Below are 17,500 nucleotides of genomic sequence, written 5' to 3' on the forward strand. Positions count from 1 at the left end.
GACGACACCCAACTCATTCTGTCCTCTCCCCGCTCAGAGACCCAGGTCGTCGCACGCATCTCTGCTTGTCTAGCGGACATCTCTCGGTGGATGTCTGCTCATCACCTCAAGCTCAACCTTGACAAGACTGAACTGCTCTTCCTTCCGGGAAAAGATTGTCCCACTCTTGACCTAACAATCAACATCGGCACCTCTGTTGTTTCCCCGACTCAGACTGCAAGGAATCTGGGTGTGACCCTAGATAACAAATTGTCCTTCACTGCAAACATCTCTGCTACAACCCGCTGCTGCAGATACACTCTTTACAACATCAGGAGGACACGTCCCCAGCTGACCCAGAAAGAGACACAGGTTCTGGTCCAGGCTCTCGTCATCTCACACCTAGACTACTGCAACTCCCTCCTGGCTGGTCTACCTGCATGTGCCCTCCGACCTCTGCAGCTCATCCAGAATGCAGCGGCTCGTCTGGTCTTCAACCTTCCTAAATGTTCCCACACCACGCCGCTCCTCCGCTCCCTTCACTGGCTTCCAGTAACTGCTAGAATCCACTTCAAGACACTGGTACTTGCGTACCATGCTGCGAATGGATCTGGCCCTTCCTACATCCAGGACATGGTTAAACCGTACACCCCAGCACGTGCACTCCGCTCTGCATCAGCCAAACAGCTCGCTGCACCCGCACTCCGAGGGGGACCCAAGTTCCCGTCAGCAAAAACACGTGGGTTTGCTATCCTGGCTCCAAAATGGTGGAATGAGCTCCCCATTGAAATCAGGACAGCAGATAGCTTACACATCTTCCGACGCAAACTGAAAACTCATCTCTTTAGACTCCACTTCGAGCGATAGAATTACTAACAAAGCACTTATATACTAATAAAGGGCTGGCTTTCTAAATGCCAGTTGAGTAGCACTTGAAATGTTTGGCTCTATGAAACCTGATGTACTTATATGATTCTGTTTTCTTAAAGGTTGTATCTTCCTGGTCGAATGCACTTATTGTAAGTCGCTTTGGATAAAAGCGTCAGCTAAATGCAATGTAATGTAATGTAATGTGTGTGTGTGTGTGTATGTGTGTGTGTGTGTGTGTATGTGCGTGTGTGTGTGTGTGTGTGTGTACCTGCGTGGCAGTGCAGGGAGGAGTGGTGCTGGCAGTTGCTCCCTGTGAACCCTCGGGGGCAGCTGCACTGATACAGACTGGCCTCTGAGTCCTCACATTGACCCGCGTTCTGAGGGGGGGGGACATGTTACTATCATGCATCATGTGATCAGACACTAACTGTTGAGAACACACTGAATGTCCTCTTCCAGTCTGAGAGCAGCATGCTAACAAAGGTATCAACTGTAGCTTCATGACAGGATGTGTGATTACCTAGAAGAGCATCAGGACTGTTTGAGGCATATGATAGCTATGTGATTAACATGATGATTCAGCCTCTATGGAGAGAGACATATGACACGCATGCTCATTTCTGACGTGGAGCTAATCTGAAGTAAACATTGAACACTGCTTTCTATTCCTCCATCTTGTGACTGAGTAACTCCCTCTCTTGGATATCAGCATGTGAAGGACACTGTTCAGGAACTAGTTGATGCTCTGTATGTGATGACTCCTTCCATTCTGGAGAGGATCACAGATACATGGATCCTGAGGCTGAAGATCAAACCGGGGACCAGGGAGATGATCCTAACACTAACTCAGCAGGTGTGTGAATGCAGCGCACCTGGCACGGCTGGTCCTTGCAGGTGGGGCAGTTTGAGACTCCGATGGAGCTCCGGCCCAGGTCCTTGAAGATCACCTCGTCCCCCTGGATCAGCAGCTGCCTGATACATCCTACACACACACACACACAGACACACAGACACACACACACACACACACACACACACACACACACACACACACACACACACACACACACACACACACACACACACACACACACACACACACACACACACACACACACACACACACACACACACACACACACACACACACACACACACACACATTATGACTCTATGAACCCACGGTGACAACATATGACAGAGCGAGGTACGTCTTGTTGCTAAAGTTAAATTCAAACCATTTCAGAATTACAAAGCGTACCCAACATGTGCTCTTTACACTTAACCTGAAAACACGTGTTGATCAAATGTTTATGAAACAAAGAACAGAAATCAGGACTTTAACCTTAACATTTCTCAGTAAATCCAGAGTCACACACATATATGAGTCACAATTAGAAATATGATTCTGATCTGTCAGTGGATTTAGACGATTCAATGATATCTAGTTCAAACTGATACAAACCAAAAGATCCTCCTCATCAACGAAGTTATAGATCAGAGTGACTTTACGCCCAATGGGACGTCTACCTCTGACACTAGGGGGCGGTGCTTGTCAGAGATGTGTTCTGGGTGGTCTATTCAGTCTACATGACGTCCCCCTTCATTCCCCAGAAGTGGAAATGGGCCGAAGCTCTTCTGGCCTTTCAGTTAACGGTTCACGTGTGAGTGTGAACTCTGCACGTCTAACGAGGACATCTATGACATATTGAACACACACTACTCTCTCTCTGAGCTCTTACCCACAAAGCCGCTCTTGATGCCGGCGGTCTTGGCGAGGCTGGTGTAGTTGGGGTAGCCCCCCACGTGCAGATCCTCGTTCAGGTCCAGACCCTGGAACTTCCCCTGAGGAAACACACCTGTTACTGCGTGGGATCGGTCGAGTGGCACACAGATTATAATCCTGCATACATCCATCATCACATGACTTCTCTAAGAGATCCACCGTCTGAACACGAACAGAGCTGACTCCTCCCCCGTAGGAGGGGCCGGCACATCGACGTGAGCAGAGTTTAAACTCACTCAACTTTGGCCTCACACTTCATTGTAGAGCAAAGATCAAAGGTTTGACCGACTAGAAGGTTTCTCTACAGACGGGAGGGGTTCCCTAATCCCAGTTGAAGTTGAGTGGAGCTTTCTGAGCGTTCCAGATGCTATGATGAGTGTGTGTGTGACGGGGAGCGATGCATCTCAGTCTCCCCAGCACACACACACCAGTATCTACACAGTGACCTTCTGACTTCTCTAAGAGACCCACTCGGCTGCTTCCACACGGACCACCAACAGACAGACTCTTCTCCCCGGAGCTCTGCATGGAGCAGCTCCCTGCCTTTGGGTCAAACCACTCGTGCTTTAGCGTAGAGCAAAGAGTACGGCTTGGTACCACTCTCGTGACTCTCCTGTTTCTTGGACTAAAGATTTTTTTGACGGAACGGTTTTCCTAAAATCCCAGTTCAAGTTATTTTACATTCTGGGAGCAGTTCAGTTTTTGTAATGTGTGACGGAGAGCTAAGCTGTGGAAGCTCCTGCCTCCACCGTACTCTCTCTCTTCACATCATATGAGCTGCTCTCAGCAGCAGAATGGCTCCGCCTTGTCTTGAGGCCTTGTCTCGAGGCCTTGTCTCGAGGCCTTGTCTCGAGGCCTTGTCTCGAGGCCTTGTCTCGAGGCCTTCCCCCGATCGAACACAACACGTCTCTTTAACATGAACCCTATCACATGGTTCACCTGTGACTTCCCGCTGACGGGCTCCCCCCCGTCGACCCGGAGGGACCCCAGCGTGTTGTTCCTCTGCAGCTCCACAGTGTGGAACTCCCCCAGCTTCACAGGGAGGGGGTCTCTGATGGTGGCCATGCCCGAGCCCACGTCAAACCTGAGACAACAAGAACAACAGGGACATTAATAACTGCATGAGTAACTTCAAACAGGATGCACCCTGTCACTCTGTCACTCTGTCACTCTGTCACTCTGTCACCCTGTCACTCTGTCACTCTGTCACTGTGTCACTCTGTCACTGTGTCACTGTGTCACTCTGTCACTGTGTCACTCTGTCACTCTGTCACTGTGTCACTGTGTCACTCTGTCACTCTGTCACTGTGTCACTGTGTCACTCTGTCACTCGGTCACTGTGTCACTCTGTCACTCTGTCACTCGGTCACTGTGTCACTCTGTCACTCTGTCACTCTGTCACTGTGTCACTGTGTCACTCTGTCACCCTGTCACCCTGTCACCCTGTCACTCTGTCACCCTGTCACCCTGTCACCGTGTCACTCTGTCACTGTGTCACCCTGTCACCCTGTCACTCTGTCACTCTGTCACTCTGTCACTGTGTCACTCTGTCACTCTGTCACCCTGTCACTCTGTCACTCTGTCACTGTGTCACTGTGTCACTCTGTCACCCTGTCACTCTGTCACTCTGTCACTCTGTCACCCTGTCACTCTGTCACTGTGTCACTGTGTCACTGTGTCACCCTGTCACCCTGTCACTCTGTCACTCTGTCACTCTGTCACTCTGTCACCCTGTCACCCTGTCACCGTGTCACTCTGTCACTCTGTCACCCTGTCACCCTGTCACCGTGTCACTGTGTCACCCTGTCACTCTGTCACTGTGTCACTCTGTCACTCTGTCACCCTGTCACTCTGTCACTGTGTCACTCTGTCACTCTGTCACTCTGTCACTCTGTCACTGTGTCACTCTGTCACTCTGTCACTGTGTCACTCTGTCACTCTGTCACTGTGTCACTCTGTCACTCTGTCACTCTGTCACTGTGTCACTCTGTCACCCTGTCACCCTGTCACTCTGTCACCCTGTCACCCTGTCACTCTGTCACCCTGTCACCCTGTCACTGTGTCACCCTGTCACCCTGTCACTCTGTCACTCTGTCACTGTGTCACTCTGTCACTCTGTCACCCTGTCACTCTGTCACTGTGTCACTCTGTCACCCTGTCACTCTGTCACTGTGTCACTGTGTCACCCTGTCACTCTGTCACTGTGTCACTCTGTCACTCTGTCACTCTGTCACTCTGTCACTGTGTCACTCTGTCACTCTGTCACTGTGTCACTCTGTCACTGTGTCACTCTGTCACTCTGTCACTGTGTCACTCTGTCACTCTGTCACTCTGTCACTCTGTCACTGTGTCACTCTGTCACTGTGTCACTCTGTCACTCTGTCACTGTGTCACTCTGTCACTGTGTCACTCTGTCACTCTGTCACTCTGTCACTGTGTCACTCTGTCACTGTGTCACTCTGTCACTGTGTCACTCTGTCACTCTGTCACTCTGTCACTCTGTCACTCTGTCACTCTGTCACTGTGTCACTCTGTCACTGTGTCACTCTGTCACTCTGTCACTGTGTCACTCTGTCACTGTGTCACTCTGTCACTGTGTCACTCTGTCACTGTGTCACTCTGTCACTGTGTCACTCTGTCACTCTGTCACCCTGTCACTCTGTCACTCTGTCACTGTGTCACTGTGTCACTCTGTCACTGTGTCACTCTGTCACTGTGTCACTCTGTCACTGTGTCACTCTGTCACTCTGTCACTCTGTCACTCTGTCACTGTGTCACTCTGTCACTGTGTCACTGTGTCACTCTGTCACTCTGTCACTCTGTCACTCTGTCACTGTGTCACTCTGTCACTCTGTCACTGTGTCACTGTGTCACTGTGTCACTCTGTCACTCTGTCACTCTGTCCCCCTGTCACTCTGTCGGGTCCCTGTCGGCCCGCGCTCCGTGGCATTTACCACTTCATTCTTTTGTTGCTGCTTTTCCTTTGGAAAAACAGGGCCAAGTTTATTTGAGGTTTTAGTCCTGAGTCATTTCTGATACTCTCGTCCCTTTTGTTACGGAGAGCAACGCCCAATGGAGAGACGGACTGTTTCTCATTTTTAATTGTTATTTCTCTTTTTAAGTATTTGAATTTGAATGTTGACCACACTGGTTCTATCCATCTATGTATGTATGTATGTATGTATGTCTCTCTCTCTCTCTCTCTCTCTCTCTCTCTCTCTCTCTCTCTCTCTCTCTCTCTCTCTCTCTCTCTCTCTCTCTCTCTCTCTCTCTCTCCTCTCCCTCTCTCTCTCTGGTCTTTGGGACACATGCATGTGTGCAAAATGAACAACATGAAATGCTGCTGTGTTTGAGTGGAGGTCTTTCTCTCCTCTCTGACCTGAACTCCAGTCGCCCCCCCACCAGTCCCAGAGAGATGAAGTCTGCTCCGGTGCTCCTTTTCTGGCCGTTATAGAGGATCATTCCTGCAGCAGACACACAGCAGGAGTCAACAACAACAACAACAACAACAACAACAACATCAACAACAACAACAACAAGATGCTAAATGCATGCTCTGCACATCCATCTCAACAAGCCGGTAAACCTTATATTGAAACAAGTGGAATCTTTTGTTTGGACTGAAGTTAGATACAGGTTTGAGGTACTTCAGAGTCCTTCCCCTCCTGTGTGCTTCATATAGACTTTGCAATGCAACCCATATCTGAGTGCTTCAGTCTCTAACAGTGCAGATCAGAGGCTTGAGATGAATGCTGTGACTTGTTGGGATGTATGCTGCTTGCAGGCTGAACTCTCTGGAGCTGGATGGAGAAGCAGCATGCCGTGGTGCTGCAGGTGTGAAGCCAACCAAAGCCAGGCTCTAATGAACCTGCATCACATCAGATCAGATCAGACCAGCCTCAGATCAGATCAGATCAGTCTCTGAGCTGCAGGAACATGCCTCAGACCAGCCTCAGACCAGCCTCAGATCAGATCAGTCTCTGAGCTGCAGGAACATGCCTCAGATCAGATCAGTCTCTGAGCTGCAGGAACATGCCTCAGACCAGCCTCAGATCAGATCAGTCTCTGAGCTGCAGGAACATGCCTCAGATCAGATCATGCCCTCTACACTCCTCGATATCATCTCTGCATGCTGTGAGAAACAGGTGTTGAATGCATACATGTGCAACACAAGTGTAAGTGAGGTTTACCCATGACACAGATGCGTGTGTCCCACAGTTATACATCCAAGGAGTCACAAGGGTTTGAATAGTTCTGATGGGGGGGTCAGCTGACAGCAAAACACAATCAGTTTGACTTTGAGAGTTTCTAAAGGTGTCTTCTTGCTGTCATGCTCTCACAGACCGTGCAACTGTATTCTGTGCAAAGACATTTCCACACCTGTGACTCTCATTCCTCCCAGCAGCAGAGAGGTCTGAGTAAAAGGTCAACACATTAAAGAAGAAGTCCTGAAAGTGAGTCCTTCCTCTCAGTGTGATCTGAGAGCTTTCTCCTCTGTGTTTACGACTGAGAAACAGGTCAAAGGACAAAGTGCCAGAACGTCCTCGACCTGAGGAACAGGTCAACAGGTTTCACTTGTTGTTGTTTACTCTAAGCTAAATATGACAAGATAACAACAGAGCACATCATGCTAACTTTATAATGTACCTTAGTCATGTTTACTCTATGGAGCTTTAATGCACCGACAAGCAGGTCACCAGTGCTGACGACCTGCAGCTGGCGCTACCTAGCTGTCGTTAACACAACACAAGTGCATTATGGGAAACGACTGTCATGTCTTGAAACTCACCTGGAGGAAAATATAAGAGTTTGTCTAATTAAGAAGATGCACTGCCCCCTGGAGGCCAACATGAGCATTACAGCTACACACTGTGTTTATTAGCTCACTGACATACGTCACAGGAGAAGTGTTGAAGCATATTGTTCAATGATTTATCTCTAAATGTGAGGCTAATCCTTCTGTTCAACTTTGAACTTTTGTTTGCTGAATGAAATACGAGATGTGGAGTGATGTTTCCCCGTGTCTTACTGCTTCAATGATGTTCAGTCAAATGTTCAGTTTGGACTAAACCCGCTGAGTTCATCATTTGAAGCACAACACACGCTTTCATTAAACCTTGCAGAACTTATTCTTTAACGCGTTTAAAGTCATAAACACAGGGGAGAGATGGGTCGGACCACCGGACTGGGTCTTTCTCCTTTGCCTTTCAGGGCTTCTGTAGCAATGTGCAGCAAAGCGTTGAGCAGCAGCCGGTCTGAGGAGAAGCTGCAGCCGGTCTGAGGAGAAGCTGCAGCTGGTCTGAGGAGAAGCTGCAGCTGGTCTGAGGAGAAGCTGCAGCCGGTCTGAGGAGAAGCTGCAGCCGGTCTGAGGAGAAGCTGCAGCTGGGATTCAAAGTGGATTTGAGTTGTTTCAAGCTGATGTGGTTTTGTGATCGTGACTGAAAACAAAAGGCCATGCATCATCTCTCCATCTTTCACAGCCTCTGATGCACGACGAGAGAAAGTCTGCAGACAACAGGCTGAGACTCACCAGCGTACAAAATGAGACCTTCCCACGAGAGAGGGGGGGGGGGGGGGGGGGGGGGGCAGAAGACAGGTTAAACATGAGGAAATGTGACATACGCAGCACAGGACATAGGAAGACAAAAGGATATTCCTGAATGGTGTTGGACTCCAGGAGGCTTCCGGGCGCCTCAGCAGCTACTCAATGAGAGACCATCACACGCTGCAGGACTCAGAAACATGCAGAGCTTCCTCACCGTCTCCGTTGTCGGGCCTGAAGGAGATTCTGATGCTGAAGGCCCGGTAAGCGTTCTTGATGGTGGGCAGCGTGAGGTAGGACAGCGGCTCCTGGGCGAAATACGGCATCACTCTCTCTGAAGGAAGAGGAAGGATCTCAGAGTTACGAACCCTAATCATTTTTTCTCAGAATATTCACTTTTGATTTTTCTCAGAATAATTTGTTTCTTTTTCAATTCTTTTTCAAAATAGTGATTTTTTCCATTTTTTTCTCAGAATAAACGTTTTCTCAGAATTTAGATTTTTTTTCTCAGAATGATGGCTTTACTTCTGATCTGAAATAAAGCACAAAGGTTATTCCTGCCTGGATCATGTTTCCAGTTCCAGAGGATCTCCCTGGAGCCTCAGCGGCCGGAGTTTTAGTTTGAATTCTTTGTCACTCGTGCTGTAACCCTCCCTCCGCCCTGCACACTGACCGTGGACCTGCAGCGAAGTGAAGGCCTCCACCTTCCCCTGCTTGTTGGAGGCGGTGCACACGTACGTCCCAGAATCCTCCTGGGTGACCCGAGGAACCGTCAGAACGTTGACATCCTGGAAACACTTGGGAGGAAGCTCTCCTTCCACCTGGAGACAGAGACACACACGATGAGTGAGATTAAATATGAAGAAGACCTGGAGTCATCCTCAAAGACTCAAAGTCAACTTTATTGTCAATCTTTCAGTTTGTGTGTACCGAGAGATCGAAATACCGTTTCCCACAATCCTGAATACAAAAAATACAAATGTGTATACAAACATGTACTTATACACAATCAACAGACACATGTATACATATGCACACATTAAGGCATGAATGAAAACACAACAATCAATAAATACCAAATAACAGTCATATCTGTGGGTAAGTGCTTTAGTGCCAGACGGTCCATCGCAGCGTGAAGTGTCTGACCCCACACACATTGCCCCTGTGGGACTCCAGTCATCATACAATAGTTCCTAAAGATGTTAATAATTGTCAGGTGGTTCACCTTGGACCATCGGATCTCGGGTAGAGGGTATCCGGACGCCACGCATGGCAGCACGGCGTCAGAGCCGACCGTCACCTCTTTGGTTTCAGGTAGCGATGCGATCTGAGGGAGAGCTGGGGGACAGACATGAATGATGAGTGAGGGGAGACAGAGATGAATGATGAGTGAGGGGAGACAGAGATGAATGATGAGTGAGGGGAGACAGAGATGAATGATGAGTGAGGGGAGACAGAGATGAATGATGAGTGAGGGGAGACAGAGATGAATGATGAGTGAGGGGAGACAGAGATGAATGATGAGTGAGGGGAGACAGAGATGAATGATGAGTGAGGGGAGACAGAGATGAATGATGAGTGAGGGGAGACAGCTGGAGGCCTCAGTTCCTCTCATTACCGTTACCACACCTTCACAAGCCTCCACAGAGAACCAAGAATACAAACAGTCTTGATGATTAGAAATACAGATGGCAGACGATATGAACACTTCCATTCACCAGAGCTGCTCTTATAAGTTAATGGTTAAGGTCTCGTTCACACCTATAGTCCCTTCTTTGTTCCATTGCTTCATCTTTCAGAAGGTTCGGTTTGCGTTCACACGGCAAAACTCAAACGGACTATAAACTTTAAACACACGTCATGTGCACGGAAATGCTGTTCAACCATTGGTCAGACATTAAGGGGGTAAAAACCACATTTCTAGCGTAGCCTCCGCCATGGAGCATCGGCAGGTTGTTTCCATGCTGCTGTTAATCTGGAGATCAACGGTCACCAGTGAGGTCAGCAGTCACAAGCAAATCTAAGTGATGTACTCACACTGGACGCTGAGCACCACCTGGCTCTGTACGGACCCCACGTCGTTGGTGGCGGTGCAGCGGTACTGCCCTGCGTCGGCCTCCGTCACCTGGTCGATCCTCAGCATGCCTTCCTTCACCATGATGTGGGAGGGCAGAGACCCGCCCACTTTACTCCACCTCACCGTGGGCTCAGGGTCGCCCACCGCTTGGCACTCAAACTCCACCGAGTTACCGATCATCACCGTCTGCACCGACGTACGGACGTTTATCATCACCTTCGGCAGGGCTGTGGAGGAGGACGAACGTTAGATAGAAGTAGGGAAGGGATCAGAGGGAAGGGAACAGAGGGAAGGGAACAGAGAGAAGGGAACAGAGAGAAGGGAACAGAGAGAAGGGAACAGAGAGAAGGGAACAAAGAGAAGGGAACAGGGTGAAGGGAACAGAGAGAAGGGAACAGGGTGAAGGGAACAGAGAGAAGGGAACAGGGTGAAGGGAACAGAGAGAAGGGAACAGAGAGAAGGGAACAGAGAGAAGGGAACAGGGTGAAGGGAACAGAGAGAAGGGAACAGACTGAAGGGAACAGAGAGAAGGGAACAGGGTGAAGGGAACAGAGAGAAGGGAACAGACTGAAGGGAACAGAGAGAAGGGAACAGAGAGAAGGGAACAGAGAGAAGGGAACAGGCTGAAGGGAACTAAAGTTTTTGAGGGATCAGACCTTGGATGGTGAGCCTGGCGGTGTCCTGAGCCTGTCCGTACGCACTGCTTGCTCTGCAGATATAAACGCCCTCATTGCTCTGCTCCAGGTTCTCGATCCTGCACAGAGACACACTCATTAGGAAACAACACTAAACAGAAGAACACTTTGTTTGAGTTGTTATTGAAGTGTGTTATGACGCATCACCTGAGCACGCCGTCCTTGATGTGGTGGTTGGGGGGGAGAGCTCCTCCCTCTTTGAGCCACTCCACCTTGGTCTCCAGACCCCCAGCTGCAGAACAGGTGAACTCCACCGCGCTGCCCTGAGCCTTCACCTCCACCTGGGGGGAGACCTTCACCGCCAGGGGGGCTGAAGGGGGACAGAGTGGAGTCTTAGCTGCATCCTGAGGTTTTTTTTGTATTCTATAAATTCCTTCATAAATAATAAATGATGCAGATTTTCACCAAAAAATAAGTAAGTTTGGCCGCCGTCTCCCCAGCGAGGGGGTGTGTGGAAAACACGGAGGCGCATCACTTCCGTTGTTTGAATATCATTTAATGAAGCATGCAATTATTCTTTCTTTTGCGTTTCTTAATGATGGTTCTGTTATAAGATGATTAACCTGTTCATGTTTGGGTCGGAACATTTTGCTCATATTTGCGGTATTAAATTATTGTTGCAGCGAAGGCAACAGCTCTTGGATTTTGGGTACCGAATATTTAATTGAAAGAAAAACTAGATTTTGTTTATTTAACTTATTCTATTTCAATGTTCTGTTCAAACAGTATATCTATTAGTTTGTCTTTGAGCTCTATTGAACCGACTAAGCCTATGTTTACGGGCGGACAAAGGGAACCCTGCCAAACCTTTATAACTTATATATTCCATTAGTTCTGAAGTTTAAATAACAACCACCTCAATGATCCTTTAAAGCAGAGAAGAAGTATATTTAAGTTCCCCAGCGGACTCACATCTGACGGTGACTCTAGCGATCACCTCGCTGTCGGCCACCTTGTTGCTGGCGATGCACTTATAACTCCCAGCATCCTCGGCGGTGGCCAGGTTGATCTGCAGGTCCCCTCCGCTGAGCTGCGCTCGGGGGGGCAGCACTCCGTCCAGCTTGCTCCAGGTGTAGGTGAGGGGGGGGGTCCCATGAGCAAGGCACTGCAGCCGGATCACCTCCCCCACCCGCACTGCTACATCATCGGGCATGGAGGTGGCGTAAGGGGGGGCTGCAGGGAGAGAGGAAGGGGTTAATGTGAAATAATAATATATGGGAATTAAAAACACCTTTCCAGAGAGGGCAAAAGTACACACACCCTTTCCTCAAGTAGAAGTACACACATCCTTTACTCAAGTAGAAGTACACACATCCTTTACTCAGGTAGAAGTACACACATCCTTTACTCAGGTAGAAGTACACACATCCTTTACTCAGGTAGAAGTACACACATCCTTTACTCAGGTAGAAGTACACACACCCTTTACTCAAGTAGAAGTACACACATCCTTTACTCAAGTAGAAGTACACACATCCTTTACTCAAGTAGAAGTACACACATCCTTTACTCAAGTAGAAGTACACACATCCTTTACTCAAGTAGAAGTACACACATCCTTTACTCAAGTAGAAGTACACACATCCTTTACTCAAGTAGAAGTACACACATCCTTTACTCAAGTAGAAGTACACACATCCTGTACTCAAGTAGAAGTACACACATCCTTTACTCAAGTAGAAGTACACACATCCTTTACTCAAGTAGAAGTACACACATCCTTTACTCAAGTAGAAGTACACACATCCTTTACTCAGGTAGAAGTACACACATCCTTTACTCAAGTAGAAGTACACACACCCTTTACTCAAGTAGAAGTACACACATCCTTTACTCAAGTAGAAGTACACACACCCTTTACTCAAGTAGAAGTACACACATCCTTTACTCAAGTAGAAGTACACACATCCTTTACTCAGGTAGAAGTACACACATCCTTTCCTCAGGTAGAAGTACACACATCCTTTACTCAAGTAGAAGTACACACACCCTTTACTCAAGTAGAAGTACACACATCCTTTACTCAAGTAGAAGTACACACATCCTTTACTCAAGTAGAAGTACACACATCCTTTACTCAAGTAGAAGTACACACATCCTTTACTCAAGTAGAAGTACACACATCCTTTACTCAAGTAGAAGTACACACATCCTTTACTCAAGTAGAAGTACACACATCCTTTACTCAAGTAGAAGTACACACATCCTTTACTCAAGTAGAAGTACACACATCCTTTACTCAAGTAGAAGTACACACATCCTTTACTCAAGTAGAAGTACACACATCCTGTACTCAAGTAGAAGTACAGATACTCGTGTTTAAAAATAGTAAAAGTAGAAGTACTGACTAAACTTCTTTACTCGAGTCAAAGTAAAGAGGCTTTGAAATGTACTTCAGTAAAAAGTACTCAGGACTCAGACATAGAGACTACATTAAACAGCTCGTATGAGGACATGTAAAGACAGGGTGTGACACTGGGAGGGGCTCGGGTAGAGACAGATCTCTGCTATCTGGGACTACGGTCAGCTCAAACCCGGAGTGAAACCCAATGAGACTCACTCTCTACGTCCAGAGTGACGGTGACCTCGCTCGCCCCCAGGCTGTTGGTGGCGCTGCAGATATACTCCCCGGAGTCCTGGCGTCCGACAGAGGGCAGAACCAGACTGCCCCCCGTCACAGAGTGTCTCCAGGGGAGGGGAGAGCGCAGCTTGGACCAGCTGATGATGGGGGGCGGGACACCTGGGGGGAGAGAGAAAGAGCAGAAATATATTCATTATAAGCTCCATTTATTTTGGAAAGCATGATTTGAGTGAAACTCCAGCTGTCAGCAGAACGTCTTCACTATACGAGCAGCGGGATCCAGATCCAGGTCTGTGTTGCTCCAGCTGTGTCTTGTGATTATCGTGTGTGTTCAGTCTTGCTTTCCCTTGTGTTCCTTGTCTGCTCGTCGTCAGTAACCTGCATGTCCCTGTCCGTGAGTTGGGTCCTGTTCCTCGTTTCACCCGGTTAGTCTCTCTTTGTTTATTATCAGCTATTTTCCCCAACCCTCCATAATGTCTCCTCACCGTGGGCCTCGCAGCGCAGCGTGGCGGTCCGGCCCTCCACCACCACCAGCAGGGGTTCAGGGACGGAGGCTCGGGGGGCCGAGGGCTCCTGAAGACCCCCCCCTTCCACCAGACCCCCCTCCACCAGGACCTCCACCCGGGTCTCCGAGCTTCCCTCGTTGCTACGAGCCGAGCAGACGTACGTCCCGCTGTCCTCAGGGCGAGCAGCCAGGATCTGCAGAGGAGAAGTTTGTGTTGCTCAAGTTCTGACGTGGTTTTAATAAGTGAGGCGCTAAGCTAGCTAGGCTAGCTGTTGGTGAGTTTAGGATAACAGAGTTAGTTCAGTCAACTCCTGCATGTTTCCTTTCCAATAGGGATGTGTGTGTACCTGCATGATGGTGCAGTATGTGTGTGTGTGTGTGTCTCTGTGTGTGTGTGTGTGTGTGTGTGTGTGTGTGTGTGTGTGTGTGTGTGTGTGTGTGTGTGTGTGTGTGTCTGTGTGTGTCTGTGTGTGTGTGTGTGTGTGTGTGTGTGTCTGTGTGTGTGTGTGTGTGTGTGTGTGTGTGTGTGTGTGTCTGTGTGTGTGTGTGTGTGTGTGTGTGTGTGTGTGTGTGTGTGTGTGTGTGTGTGTGTGTGTGTGTGTGTGTGTGTGTGTGTGTGTGTGTGTGTGTGTGTGTGTATGTGTGTGTGTGTGTGTGTGTGTGTGTATGTGGATGTGTGTGTGTGTGTGTGTGTGTGTCTGTGTGTGTGTGTGTGTGTGTGTGTGTGTGTGTATGTGTGTGTGTGTGTGTGTGTGTGTGTGTGTGTGTGTGTGTATGTGTGTGTGTGTGTGTGTGTGTGTGTGTGTGTGTGTGTGTGTGTGTGTGTGTGTGGAATTGGATGTGTGTGTACCTGCATGACAGCGTTGCCCTCCATGGGCACGGGGCTGCTCAGCAGGGTCTTCCTGTTGCGGTCCAGACGGTGCCAGCTCACAGAGGGGAGGGGCTCTCCAGACCCCTGGCACTCCAGGTTAACGGGCTCTCCCACCCTGACACGCAGGGGCCCCACAGGGGTCACCGTGGCCACAGGAGACTCTGAGAGAGAGAGAGAGAGAGAGAGAGAGAGAAGCCAATCAGACACCAGGGGGAGTGTGTGTGTGTGTGTGTGTGTGTGTGTGTGTGTGTGTGTGTGTGTGTGTGAGTGTGAGTGTGAGTGTGTGTGAGTGTGAGTGTGAGTGTGTGTGTGTGTGTGTGTGTGTGTGTGTGTGTGTGTGTGTGTGTGTGTGTGTGTGTGTGTGTGTGTGTGTGTGTGTGTGTGTGTGTGTGTGTCCTCACCCTTCACGATCAGGGACACGATGGTTTGAGTGATGCCGAACGGGTTGGATGCGACGCAGCGATAGGCCCCGTGGTTCAGAGGGCGGGCTTTAGAGACCGTCATCACAGAGCCGTCAGCACTCACCTCCACATTATCTGCAGGAAACATTCACCTTATTATGATATCACTGAGACACATGACAAGAAGCCGTGTCCAAGGAGTCATGAGCGGGGGGGAAGCTGTTTGAACTGGAATACTGAGTTTAGAAGTCATTGGGTAAAAGAGTGAGGCTGCTAATCTGCCAGAGAGAGAAGTGCATTCAAAAGACAACATGTAGAACCCTTAAGAGTGTTAACGTCAGCGCTTACAGATATTTATATATTATTATTTCTGGATTACTCAAATGTTCTTTTAAGTAATTAAATAGCGTCAACAGAAACAATGTTAGGCTTAAAATGAGTCATTAAATGAAGTGACATGGGAGGGATGCAGCTGTAACTGTGTGTGTGTGTGTGTGTGTGTGTGTGTGTGTGTGTGTGTGTGTGTGTGTGTGTGTTACCGGGCAGTGGTTGGTTGTTGGCCAGTTTCCACTGCAGTCTGATTGGCTGAGCTCCGCTGTAGACTTTGCACCTGAAGCTGGACGAGGCTCCGACTCTCACTGCCGCGCTGTGAGGCTCAATGGCGATGATCGGAGACTGGAGACCTGAGGAGAGGAGGAGGAGGAGGAGGAGGAGGAGGAGGAGGAGGAGGAGGAGGAGGAGGAGGAGGCGGTTCAAATATCAACACAACCAGCAACACACTCTCAGAAGGGCTGATGATGTACCTATCATCTAAATACTTGTATCTTTATTTCCGTGTGTTTCGTGAATCTCCGTGTGTTGAAATGTGATGTAATAAATACACTTCTCCTTACTGGCTAACCCTTTTATCGTCAATCAACGTTATCAACTCGTATGATTTTAAGGTCTAATACCATTACGGCCGTGCTCAGCTTCCCTCTCACTTTATTACATGGCTTAGTTGAATACTCGATTCTGATTGGTCAATTCAGAACACGTGACACGTTGTTGTTAAGCACTTATTGACCGTTGTTAAGGACGCTCACATCTGCACAAACAAGTCCGTTCGATTTAACTGTATACAGTTTGGCTGAACTGACAAGACAAGAGCGACAAGAAAACAGCGGAGAAGTAACGGGCAAAAACCCTCCTTTTACGCAGCGGTCCAGACATAGACATCAAACGGCGACACATATTCAGTTGCCAGTTACTTTGGCATTAGGGCAGGGATATCTAGATACTTTCCAAGGTTTGACATCATGAATTGTACTACTTTTAAAGCAAGCAGCGATGTTTTCAAATCTGTAATAAAAAAGCTCCTCAAAAACGCTATGGAAGCAGTTCCTTCCGTTGCTACGTTAGTTCAAACGGTAACAACGGACTATTTGTCTTAGCGGATGCATGTCAATTTAAATCAATACATACAACTATTTTTTAAATCAATAAAATCATTTTCTAAATCCACAAAAGCTTTTCAATTAATATTGGGAGTCATAACGTGACTTTGTTGAGAATGTGGCCATGTAATAAGCGGGATAATGTGCTGCGGCGCGGTCATTATCTAGATCCCTCCGCTTGGCGTCGGGCTCCTGATCAGCCTGTCCGTGTTCTTTTCCCCATAATGACCGCGCCGCAGCACATTATCCCTTACATAACACATATTCCCCAGCAGCTACACATTGACCTGGCAGCTTCTCAAACATGAGGTCCAGGAAACAGTGAGCCGTGATGAGCTCATGGAGAGGTGTGAGTGTGAGTCACTGCTCAGTGACAGTGTGTGTGTGTGTGTGATGTGTTTCTGACTGACACACTCTGACATCAACTGTAAACTCGTCTGAGAAAATGAGAGTCCAATCAAAGAGTCAGAAAGGAAGAGCAGAGGAAAGTGTGTTTAAATACAGAGTCTGTGCATTAAGACAGAAGCACTGCACCGTTTGGGGAACATTTCAAATTGCACATGAACACCAGCCGAAATGTTGATTCTGATGAATTGTGCAGTCGTAATAAACACTGCAGGTTCTCCTACAGACACCACTTTAACAACCCTTGAGTTAGGCTCTGAGTGTCTGTGGATCCACTCTGATGTTCCTGAGGCTTCACTTCAGCCTTTGCTCACTTACACCTGTCCTCCCTGTTTTACTAAAAGTGAAGCTC

At 48.4% G+C, this 17,500-nt stretch overlaps 1 protein-coding gene across 1 annotated transcript in view; it reads right to left on the reverse strand.

The window, feature by feature from the left end:
* Positions 1–17,500, reverse strand: part of hspg2 (heparan sulfate proteoglycan 2) — a gene marked incomplete at its 3' end in the record, with an annotated part of 34,778 nt that overhangs the window by 2,500 nt on the left and 14,778 nt on the right. Inside the window, exons 9-25 of the mRNA XM_079677910.1 lie at positions 15,847–15,990; positions 15,308–15,442; positions 14,886–15,067; positions 14,016–14,229; positions 13,510–13,689; positions 11,862–12,122; positions 11,097–11,259; positions 10,911–11,008; positions 10,215–10,481; positions 9,403–9,515; positions 8,851–8,998; positions 8,395–8,511; positions 6,015–6,099; positions 3,575–3,719; positions 2,592–2,694; positions 1,722–1,831; positions 1,118–1,226 (exon numbers count right to left, since the gene is read on the reverse strand). Coding sequence (XP_079534036.1) covers positions 1,118–1,226; positions 1,722–1,831; positions 2,592–2,694; positions 3,575–3,719; positions 6,015–6,099; positions 8,395–8,511; positions 8,851–8,998; positions 9,403–9,515; positions 10,215–10,481; positions 10,911–11,008; positions 11,097–11,259; positions 11,862–12,122; positions 13,510–13,689; positions 14,016–14,229; positions 14,886–15,067; positions 15,308–15,442; positions 15,847–15,990 — 2,574 coding nt within the window. The remainder of the gene's footprint in view (positions 1–1,117; positions 1,227–1,721; positions 1,832–2,591; positions 2,695–3,574; positions 3,720–6,014; positions 6,100–8,394; positions 8,512–8,850; positions 8,999–9,402; positions 9,516–10,214; positions 10,482–10,910; positions 11,009–11,096; positions 11,260–11,861; positions 12,123–13,509; positions 13,690–14,015; positions 14,230–14,885; positions 15,068–15,307; positions 15,443–15,846; positions 15,991–17,500) is intronic.

This window comes from Notothenia rossii (assembly GCF_949606895.1).
Source record: "Notothenia rossii genome assembly, chromosome: 4".
In the NCBI taxonomy this organism is placed as follows: Eukaryota; Metazoa; Chordata; class Actinopteri; order Perciformes; family Nototheniidae; genus Notothenia; species Notothenia rossii.